This window comes from Hyperolius riggenbachi, chromosome 9 (assembly GCF_040937935.1).
Source record: "Hyperolius riggenbachi isolate aHypRig1 chromosome 9, aHypRig1.pri, whole genome shotgun sequence".
NCBI classification, from domain to species: domain Eukaryota; kingdom Metazoa; phylum Chordata; class Amphibia; order Anura; family Hyperoliidae; genus Hyperolius; species Hyperolius riggenbachi.
In genome coordinates, this window is record NC_090654.1 from 198,118,785 (window position 1) to 198,130,984 (window position 12,200).

At 39.3% G+C, this 12,200-nt stretch overlaps 1 protein-coding gene across 2 annotated transcripts in view; it reads right to left on the bottom strand.

The window, feature by feature from the left end:
- Positions 1-10,225, bottom strand: part of COCH (cochlin) — a 68,629-nt gene extending 58,404 nt beyond the window's left edge. For both annotated transcript variants that reach the window (XM_068253886.1, XM_068253885.1), the window contains exons 1-2: positions 10,172-10,225; positions 6,276-6,329 (exon numbers count right to left, since the gene is read on the bottom strand). In XM_068253886.1, the coding sequence (XP_068109987.1) occupies positions 6,276-6,309 (34 nt within the window). In that variant the 5' untranslated portion in view covers positions 6,310-6,329; positions 10,172-10,225. The remainder of the gene's footprint in view (positions 1-6,275; positions 6,330-10,171) is intronic.
- Between the last annotated feature and the right edge of the window lie 1,975 nt (positions 10,226-12,200).

Genomic DNA, 12,200 nt, shown 5'->3' on the forward strand with positions numbered 1-12,200 from the left:
CCCACTAATTACCCATCAATCACCCATCAATCACCCCCTATCACCACCTGTCACTGTTACCCATCAGATCAGACCCTAATCTGCCCCTTGCGGGCACGCCATCACCCACCTACATGCTCAGATTGCCCTCAGACCCCCCCTTATCAATTCACCAGTGCAATATTTACATCTGTGCTTCCCTGTAATAACCCACTGATCACCTGTCAATCACCTGTCAATCACCCATCAATCACCCCCTGTCACTGCCACCCATCAATCAGCTCCTAACCTGCCCCTTCTGGGCAATCTGATCACCCACCCACACCAATAGATCGCCCGCAGATCCGACATCAGATCACCTCCCAAGTGCAGTGTTTACATCTGTTCTCTCCTCCAAACACCCACTAATTACCCATCAATCACCCCCTGTCACTGCTACCCATCAGATTAGACCCCTATCTGCCCCTAGGGCACTCAATCACCCGCCCATACCCTCAGAACGCCCTCAGACCCCAGCCCTGATCACCTCGCCAGTGCATTGCTTGCATCTATTCCCCCCTCTAATCACACCTTGAGACACCCATCAATAACCTCCTGTCACCCCCTAGCACACCTACCCATCAGATCAGGCCCTAATTTGCCCCGTGTGGGCTCCTGATCACTCGGCCAAACCCTCAGATCCCCCTCAGACCCCCTTCCGATCACCTCGCCAGTGCATTGATTGCATCTATTTTCCCCTCTAACCACCCCCTGAGACACCCATCAATCACCTTCTGTCACTCCACTAGCACTCCTATCGATCAGATCAGGCCCAATACAACCTGTCATCTAAAAGGCCACCCTGCTTATGACCGGTTCCACAAAATTCGCCCCCTCATAGACCACCTGTCATCAAAATTTTCAGATGCTTATACCCCTGAACAGTCATTTTGAGACATTTGGTTTCCAGACTACTCACGGTTTTGGGCCCGTAAAATGCCAGGGCGGTATAGGAACCCCACAAACTGACCCCATTTTAGAAAAAAGACACCCCAATGTATTCTGTTAGGTGTATGATGAGTTCATAGAAGATTTTATTTTTTGTCAAAAGTTAGCGGAAATGGATTTTTTTTTTTTCACAAAGTGTCATTTTTCACTAACTTGTGACAAAAAATTAAATCTTCTATGAACTCGCCATACACCTAACGGAATACCTTGGGGTGTCTTCTTTCTAAAATGGGGTCACTTGTGGGGTTCCTATACTGCCCTGGCATTTTAGGGGCCCTAAACCGTGAGGAGTAGTCTAGAAAACAAATGCCTCAAAATGACCTGTGATTAGGACGTTGGGCCCCTTAGCGCACCTAGGCTGCAAAAAAGTGTCACACATGTGGTATCGCCGTACTCAGGAGAAGTAATATAATGTGTTTTGGGGTGTGTTTTTACACATACCCATGCTGGGTGGGAGAAATCTCTCTGTAAATGGACAATTGTGTGTAAAAAAAATCAAACAATTGTCATTTACAGAGATATTTCTCCCACCCAGCATGGGTATGTGTAAAAATACACCCCAAAACACATTATACTACTTCTCCTGAGTACGGCGGTACCACATATGTGGCACTTTTTTACACCCTAAGTACGCTAAGGGGCCCAAAGTCCAATGAGTACCTTTAGGATTTCATAGGTCATTTTGCGACATTTGGTTTCAAGACTACTCACAGTTTAGGGCCCCTAAAAGGCCAGGGCAGTATAGGAACCCCACAAATGACCCCATTCTAGAAAGAAGACACCCAAACATATTCCGTTAGGAGTATGGTGAGTTCATAGAAGATTTTATTTTTTGTCACAAGTTAGCGGAAAATGACACTTTGTGAAAAAAAAAACAATTAAAATCAATTTCCGCTAACTTGTGACAAAAAAATAAAAACTTCTATGAACTCACCATACTCCTAACGGAATACCTTGGGGTGTCTTCTTTCTAAAATGGGGTCATTAGTGGGGTTCCTATACTGCCCTGGCATTTTAGGGGCCCTAAACTGTGAGTAGTAGTCTTGAAACAAAAATGACCTGTGAAATCCTAAAGGTACTCATTGGACTTTGGGCCCCTTAGCGCAGTTAGGCTGCAAAAAAGTGCCAATCATGTGGTATCGCCGTACTCGGGAGAAGTAGTATAATGTGTTTTGGGGTGTATTTTTACACATACCCATGCTGGGTGGGAGAAATACCTCTGTAAATGACAATCTTTTGATTTTTTTACACACAATTGTCCATTTACAGAGTTATTTCTCCCACCCAGCATGGGTATGTGTAAAAATACACCCCAAAACACATTATACTACTTCTCCCGTGTACGGCGATACCACATGTGTGGCACTGTTTTGCACCCTAACTGCGCTAAGGGGCCCAAAGTCCAATGAGTACCTTTAGGATTTCACAGGTCATTTTGAGAAATTTTGTTTCAAGACTACTCCTCACGGTTTAGGGCCCCTAAAATGCCAGGACAGTATAGGAACCCCACAAATGACTCCATTTTAGAAAGAAGACACCCCAAGGTATTCTGTTAGTAGTACGGTGAGTTCATAGAAGATTTTATTTTTTGTCACAAGTTAGCGGAAATTGATTTTTGTTTTTTTTCACAAAGTGTCATTTTCCGCTAACTTGTGACAAAAAATAAAATCTTCTATGAACTCACCGTACTACTAATGGAATACCTTGGGGTGTCTTCTTTCTAAAATGGGGTCATTTGTGGGGTTCCTATACTGCCCTGGCATTTTAGGGGCCCTAAACCGTGAGAAGTAGTCTTGAAACGAAATTTCTCAAAATGGCCTGTGAAATCCTAAAGGTACTCATTTGGACTTTGGGCCCCTTAGCGCAGTTAGGGTGCAAAAAAGTGCCACACATGTGGTATCGCCGTACTCAGGAGAAGTAGTATAATGTGTTTTGGGGTGTATTTTTTCACACATACCCATGCTGAGTGGGAGAAAGATCTCTGTAAATGGACAATTGTGTGTAAAAAAAATTGTCATTTACAGAGATATTTCTCCCACCCAGCATCGGTATGTGTAAAAATACACCCCAAAACACATTATACTACTTCTCCTGAGTACGGCAATACCACATGTGTGGCACTTTTTTGCAGCCTAACTGCGCTAAGGGGTCCAAAGTCCAATGAGCACCTTTAGGCTTTACAGGAGTGCTTACAAATTAGCACCCCCCAAAATGCGAGGACAGTAAACACACCCCACAAATGACCCCATTTTGGAAAGTAGACACTTCAAGGTATTCAGAGAGGGGCATGGTGAGTCCGTGGCAGATTTCATTTTTTTTCGCAAGTTAGAAGAAATGGAAACTTTTTTTTTTTTTTGTCACAAAGTGTCATTTTCCGCTTAATTGTGACAAAAATTAATATCTTCTATGAACTCACTATGCCTCTCAGTGAATACTTTGGGATGTCTTCTTTCCAAAATGGGGTCATTTGGGGGGTATTTATACTATCCTGGAATTCTAGCCCCTCATGAAACATGTCAGGTGGTCAGAAAAGTCAGAGATGCTTGAAAATGGGAAAATTCACTTTTTGCACCATAGTTTGTAAACGCTATAACTTTTACCCAAACCAATAAATATACACTGGGTTTTTTTTTTAATCAAAAACATGTTTGTCCACATTTTTCGCGCTGCATGTATACAGAAATTTTACTTTATTTGAAAAATGTCAGCACAGAAAGTTAAAAAAAATGTTTTTTTTGACAAAATTCATGTCTTTTTTGATGAATATAATAAAAAGTAAAAATCGCAGGAGCAATCAAATAGCACCAAAAGAAAGCTTTATTAGTGACAAGAAAAGGAGCCAAAATTCATTTAGGTGGTAGGTTGTATGAGCGAGCAATAAACCGTGAAAGCTGCAGTGGTCTGAATGGAAAAAAAGTGGCCGGTCCTTAAAGGGAAGGTTCAAGCAAAATAAAAAAATGTGTATCACTTACCTGGGGCTTCTGCCAGCCCCATGCAGCCATCCTGTGCCCTCGTAGTCTCTCACTGCTGCTCCAGTCCCCCGCTGGCAGCTTTTAATGTTAATGTTCCTGCATTAGCGGGAATGCGTAAAAATGTACGCAATGCGTCTCGCCGACCTCCGAGGTCAGAAAGCTGCCAGCGGGGGACTGGAGCAGCAGTGAGAGACTACGAGGGCACAGGATGGCTGCATGGGGCTGGTAGAAGCCCCAGGTAAGTGAAACACATTTTATTTTGCTTGGACATTCCCTTTAAGGGGGGTAAAGCCCACGGTCCTCAAGTGGTTAAAACAATGACATTTGTATCAGAAACACTGTAAGATGGCTGTGTTTTATAAGCAAGTGATAAGTTACGTAAGCTGAAATATTTTTGCTATTGCTCTAAAAGTTAGTAGAGCCAAACTAAATGAATTGTGCTTATCTTCAATACAAGGGTGATTTCCCTTTCATGCTTTCTAGAATACATAAAAAGTTATATTGTAATATGCACAATATACGGTAGGTGGCACAAATATTTTTACCAAAATTATTTTCAATCTGATTTTTCATTGTAAGCTATTAAAGATACAAATTACGATCGGTCATCAACAACAACATCAGATGAAGAGAAGTAGATGAGATGATGAAGATAAAGGAAATCGGCATATACTGTATACTGTGTATACAGTATATCTCTTTCGCAAAACACATGTATTAGCAATTTATTATAATTAAAAGAAAAATACATGGAGATGAAAAAGACAAAGAACTGGGTAGGGACTACACATCTCTCCAACCCTATCCACTACATACACCACTGCGTACACACGGACTACAAAAAGGAAACGGCGGGTCTGCCGGACCCTCCCGCTGTGCGGTCTTTAGCCGACAGTATGCGCATGTGTATGCGCTGTCGGCGGACTGATAAGGCGGTTTCTGAATGATCTGCTCAGCCTTATCAATCCGCCGACAATGCGTACACACGCATATACTGTTGGCTAAAGACCGCCCAGCGGGAGGGTCCGGCGGACCCGTCGTTTACTTTTGTAGTTTGTGTGCGCATCTTTAAAACACATCTAAAGGAAAACTAGACTAATAAAATAAACAATTGTATCTCTAATCCTTTTAATAGGATTTTCTTGGCATTCCACACTTTTATTTTACTTTACTTTCTCTGGGACTTGAGGGTAACATTGTTGGTTGGTATTTGGGTGGCTCTTGGTGGTTGAGCTTCCAACCGCCAAGATTCTGTAATGAGACAGACCAGGAGCTGAATGGTGTAGTATTGTAAAGATAGGTAGGTATTGGTAGAATAAAGAAATATACTCACAAAGGTTGGTTGCACTTCTGCAACCACCGACAGAGCCTACGGGGAATTAACCGTCCACGTTTGATATGCCAGGTCTGATGTGCAGGTGTTGGTCACTCCCTCTCCTTGAATTATTGGTACATGTAGTGCACAATACTATCCCCGAAGGGTACAACTAGCAAGGACTGTAGGAGGCGCACATGAAGTACTCTAAACTAGTAAAAGTGTGAGTCTCTCTGAGGGACAGTTAGTGACAAGACAATATACTCTGTGCGGTGCTGCGTAATATGCTATATAGATACTTAAATAAATAAAATAAATAAATAAAAGTAAATTTAGGAGTAAAAAGATCTTACCTCCATAAATAAACATACCACATGGGTGGAAACAATATTTATTGATGCACAATTGTGCATCAATAAATATTATTTCTATTCATGTGGTATGTAATTTTATGGAGGTGAGATCTTTTCACTCCTAAATTACACTTTTGTTTTAGTGTAGAGTACTTTCTGGGCTCCTCCTACAGTCCTTCTTTGGTTGGGGTTTTCCACAGCTCTTCATTTGTCACTGTCTTTAACCATTTCATATTCATAAGTATCCATAGGCACCTGTTTACAAAGATCTAGATGTTTGTGGTAATGGGTTGTGATATGAATGTCGTTTTTTTTTAATATTTAACTCAAATACAGACAGATCTTGAACTATTGTTGTCTGTTCCAAGCACGCATTTTTAGCCACACAGAGGTTTATAACTCTAATTAGTTTTCAGTGAGAGTTATGCTAAACTCCGGCTGCATAGAAACTGCCCTGTAGAGCCCTGGATTCTTAACCATTACAGTAAGGAAAACAAAAAAGAAACACAACCTAGTTATAAGTAGGAGTGGTACTATGCATTCTCATGTTTACCACATCATGTTACATGTCACCTGTAAGTAGAATAATTAAAAGGAGTAATCGTTGTTTTTATATCAAGGATTCTCTGAATTCCAACCATGGCAGCCAGATGCATTGAGCCAACTTACCTAAAATCACCAAAACAGGAAAGACTGGATACATAGTTGAATAGTAGAAAAAGCCTGTAGAACATGGTACAAAAACAGGTTAGTAATCTTTTTTTTTTTTTTCAAGATTAGAATTTTTAAATTAATAGACTGACTTTTAAAGGGACTGCATATATCTTAACATTTACTTGTTGATTTGTATATTGTGTTTTGTATACTATTTTACAAAATGCATTGAATGCATGTTTTCTATTAGTAAAAGATAAATTATTACAAATGAATGCATTCTATTTGTTTGGCTCTCTACCTACTAGTTGGACTAAGGAATCTGGTAGAAATAAGTTTTTGTTTCAGTGCTGTATCTAAGAGGAGATAAGTTATCTTGCATTTACTACCCAACAATTGAAATACAAACTTTTCTACTTACAAAATGTACCAGTTTCCCACTGCAGGCGGAGCTCCAAACAAATTGGAAATATTTATTTATTTTAGTCCTCACTTTTCTAATTAAATATGAAGGTAACAGTAAATCTGTTTTAAGCACCGGACTTAAATATAGAAAAATATTTTTTTAAACACCCATTGTATATTTTTTGTAATGAACTAGAGAACAAGTTTGAATAAATTACGGTATGTAATATTGTGTTCAAGTAAATGATGTAATATTGCAGTGGTTTAAATCCAATGATACTACTATGCATTTAGCATTGCTAAGTCATGCTCTAATTATCAAATGAGAGCTCCAGGATTTTTTTTAAGTAAAACTATCCCCTAATTATATCAGTTATTGGAATGGATCTCTGAATACAGATAAACTTGCCGATAAATAATGGCCTTTATTCAGTTCCACTTTTCTCCTAATATTTGTCCTAGGTAATATTTTCACACCTAATTTAAGCCACCATCAATCAAGAAAATACACTGAAGAATTTTAATAGTACTTTTTCACCTACTTTTTGGTACTTTTTTAGTTGCAGAGTGCTAAAAACATATTTTAAACAGATGCTGACAAATGATCTCCTAAAAGAAAACTTGTTCTAAAAGAGAACAAGTGATTTGAATAAGGGCCAATGAGCCTGATCCAATTCACTTTTTCTCCTGTTTTCTTCTAGGTGATATTTGTTCATTTTATAAATAAAAGGCCACCAGCAAGTAAGAACATACTCAATAATTTTGACAGTACTTTTTCACCTACTTTTTGGTACTTGACTCAGTTAAAGGACCACTATTGCGAAAAATAGTAACATTTTAAATACATGTAAGCATATACAAATATGAAGTGTGTTTCCTCCAGAGTAGCAATGAGCCATAAATTACTTTTCTCCTATGTTGCTGTCACTTGCAGTAGGTAGTAGAAACATAACAGAACTGACAGGTTTTGAACTAGTCCATCTCTTCATGGGGAATTCTCAGCAAGGATTTTATTCTTTATAAAGACATTCCCGTAAAAGGATTTATACAATGATGCCTACCAGCCTCCCTGCTCACTGTACACTTTTTTTTGGCAGTTGGAGAGAGCAACTGCCATTCACTAAGTGCCTTTGAAACTAAACAAAACCCTGAGACTCCCCCATGAGGAGATAGGCTAGTCCAAAACCTGTTGACTCTGTCAGATTTCTACTACCTACTGTGAGTGACAGCACCATAGGAGAAAAGTAATTTGCGCCTCACTTTACTCTGGAAGAAACGTACTTATTATTTGTATGTGTGTTAAATTTTAGGATTTTTGCGATAGTGGTCCTTTAAGTAGACGAGCCAGTGAGTAGACTAGGGAAAGTGTTAAAAGTTTACAGCTGATACCTTGAGAAGGACAAACATGTTTTATTAAAGTTCTAAATTATAAATATTATTTCTACTGAATCTAATAGCACTTCCTTTAAACCCCGCCCTAACACCTTATCTTTTTAATATGTGTATTGATACTAGTTAGAATAAACATATCTGGAAGCTCTTTTTCCCCTGAGTGATGTTCAGTTTTACTTGTCATTTATTGCATGTGTACAATTTAGTGGTTACATGCCATACTGTACAATACAATGCATTGAGCCTAGTGCTTGAAATATTTAATGTTCTGAAAATGGCAGATTGCATAACAGAGAGACATTTTTTAGGCACCTGACCTTCCTTGCCTATTCTGATGTGATCAGTGTTACTGTACAGCTGGAATTGGACAGCAGCTTGTATGCCACACAACATTGATTTGTGGACATGTCTACAATTAATTTTGTATGCATTGCCAACGTACAATTCCAGCAGAACCGCAAACATGTTGTTCCCTATTTCTACAGTGTGTGGCTCTCCAGGTAAACCAGATAAAAATAGGTAAAACATTTAATTACACAAAGGTTGTAAATGCATTGTACATGCACATTATATATTTGTTATTTACACACTGGTCATTTACATAACCTGTTACTATCAATAAAACATGATATACTGCATTTTATGCTACTCACCCTACAATAAGCTGTATATTCCTTAAAGAACAGCTGAAGTGAAATGGATATGGAGGCTGCCATATTTATTTCCTTTTAAATCAGTTTCCTGCCATCCTGCCCATATTTGTGGCTGCAGTAGTGTCTGAATCACACACCTGAAGCAAGCATGCATCAAATCTTGTCAGAGTTTTGTCAGAAACATCTGATCTGCGTGCTTGTCCAGGGTCTATGGCTAAACGTATTATGCTAGGTACACACAAAGCAACTTTCTGACAGATTTACTGTCAGATCGATTATTTTCAACATGTCCGATCTGATTTCTGATCGATTTTCTGTAGAAGAAATCAGTTCAGATATGTTGGAAATAATCGATCTGTCAGTAAATCTGTCAGAAAATTGCATTGTTTGTACCTAGCATAAGAGAAGTTTACCAGGACAGCCAGGCAATGTGCATTGTCTAAAAGGAAATACATTTGGGATCCCCTCCATATCCCGCTCACTTCAGATGTCCTTAAAATAAAAAAAATCTCTCTCTCTCTCTCTCTCTCTCTCTCTCTCTCTCTCTCTCTCTCTCTCTCTTTATCTATCTATCTATATATATATTCTCATACTGCTAAGGTTGCTTTACCTGTTGCCAATAGTAACATATATTTTGTTATGTTATCAGTAGTGCTACAAACCTACGTGCAAATAGAATTGTACACATACAATATAGCTTTGTCTTGTTCTAATATTTGAAATTAATAAAATAAAAACCATAAATGCTCTGCTCCACTGTATTCCACTAATGTCTCATCCCTTCTGTCAAGTTACTTATGGTCACTTTTTCTGCATGCTATATCATTCACTAGTCCTAGTGTTGCCACACAACTGATAACCGATGTACTAACAATGCTACACACCCCTCATATTAGCAAATATACTCTGTATTAGCACAAATGTAACACATACAGCATAACATACATCCCATATCTTCCCCATCCTTAGTAATACCACATACACTGCATCTCTCACTACACATCACCTTGTCAGCATGCAGGTGACATTACCAAATAGGTTTCATTCTGCTACAGATATCACATTTATTATATATACGGTATATTTGCCATATATTCCTAATACAGTTTGCAATGCAAATTATGATGTCATGTCTAAATGCTAAAATGTATACTTCTCTATTGAAAAAAATGAATACACTTATTATAAAACCACTGATACCTGAATAGTAATAAGACCACACAAGCTGTGACTGTTGCAATGAAACACACAGGGTAAAAATCCAACACAGTCACAAAGATGTTAAAATCCAACACAGTCACAAAGATGTAAAAATCCAACACAGTCGCTGATAAAACAAATCTAACAGAAGTGCCTACAGTTTCAAGGAGGCCAGTGCTCTGTTGGTACCTAGTAGCTCCACACATCTTTCCTTCTGAGCTGGGATTTTGCATTAAAGTTAGTTCCATCAAACACACTCACCTGTGTTATTCACTGCAGCTTCTATTGGCTATAGACTGCTAAGCTCTGTCTGTTCACTGATGTGTATGTGCTCTGCAATGTGCTACTTATAAGAACATCAGGACCACAGCAAGGAGGGCTGAGAAGGAGGAGGCATTGGGATGGGGCGGAGGTGAGGAAGGTGCAGAGCATCCCCTAAAATCATTTATAAAACTTCAGTTATGTTCTGGCCTGAAATCTGACACACTGTAACTTATGCAATACTGAGTTTACAGATCAGTCCAGGGAGCCAGCCCCAAATTAATCTTACAAGAAACCATGAAGGGTGAACTTGATGCAGTGTTAAACTTAAAGCTATACTAATGGTAGTCATCACGTTACGTTTTCTGTTTTTGCAAACTACTGTAATTAATTTTGTTTTTGAAAAAATACATACATTCTATCAATTTTAATTTACTACAAATATGATTTGCATTTCCAAGATCACAACAGTTGAATTTCATAAAAGGAAAATTAAAGCAATATTTCTGTTTTTTGTTTTTATAAGAAAGTTATATTATCCTATCTAAAAATATCCGTGTGTCCATGCGGCATCTAGTCTCTGTGTCCTTGTGTTGCGCTACTGCGCATGTGCAGGAAGGACAGCCGTTGGGACAGGAGGACTGGGCCAGGGAGCCGGGCTGATGGGTGCGCGAGCACGGCAGATGGGGTGGGCACGCATGCGCACTGACTGGCGGTGGCAGCGTGAAAAGACCTAGAGCCCGTTTTTAAACGGGCTTAGGTCAACTAGTAGGACTATAAAACAATTATTAATAATTGGTTGTACAGAAAATGAGGTATAATTATAAACTGAATAGCAGGTACTTTACTTGGAAGAATTACAATTTAACAGCACAGGCTTTATAAAAGTCTGCAGGAATAAGAGATTTCCAGAAATTAAATAATAAATGTATTAATATACATGATGAAGTATATGGTGCACCTTCTGCTAAAGCTAATGTGCCACATGTTAAAAAAATAAATAAAGATAGGGTAATCTTCATTGGTTGCATGAGTGTGCTATAATTTCTCTCACATTGGGAGGGAGGGCTCTACTGTGAGCAAGTCAGCATCTGCTGCATTGCACAGTACTGTCCAGGGCTGTTTTTAGGCATAGGTAAACCAGGCAGATGCCTGGGGTGACATTAGAAGGAGGGGGCACTACAGAGCAGTTCTTAGTGCAGAGTTTAAAAGGAACTCTTATACAAAACTGCTGGTTCCAGTAAAGAAAGTGAGGAATGGAAATCATGACAACTAAATGGGTACTGCTGAATGGCATAACAAAAGAGGTCTGCATAGCATGACAATGATATGGCGCTCCATACCTGGCTCTGATACAACTCTGGCACTTTATTTGGCCTGAGGAAGGAAGTGGGCTCAGACCCACAAAATGTGCTGTCTGTGCTTATTAAAATTCATGTTTATGAGAACTCGTCGTTCTTGAGGTAAGCCACCTCTATTTTTCTATTTTTAGCTGTTTTTAACTCAGTTTTATCTACTTCTGGGTGCCCCTTACACCCATTGTGCTTATCACCCTCCTTTGGGAGGGGTGTATGTTGGTAACTCGTGGCTTTGCCATTTATGGGACCTTTGTTGTTTTTCCCAAGAGTGTGACCGCATTCAGCTCCAGCTGGACACCCGAGTAGAGTCGGGTTTATAGATCTCCACCTGCTTTCAGCTGTTGGTTAACCCTTGTGCTACCTTTTTTTGTGAGTACCCATAATCCTTTTTGTTTTTCATCACTCTTCTGTTGACATACTGCACCTTTTGGGCTCCCGTTGACTCTGTGTTCTTCTTTTTTAGGGTGTTTGGTCACCCTACCTCGCAAGAACATGAATCAATTGTATTGGAATTCCACGTGAAAGACCAATACAAAGTGGTTTACATGTGAGAAGTGGAACGAAAATCGTACATGATTCCAAACATTGTTTTTTACAAAAAAATAACTAAAGGGGGTTGTGCGTAACTATTCAGCCCCCTTTGGTCTGAGTGCAGTCAGTTGCCCATAGAC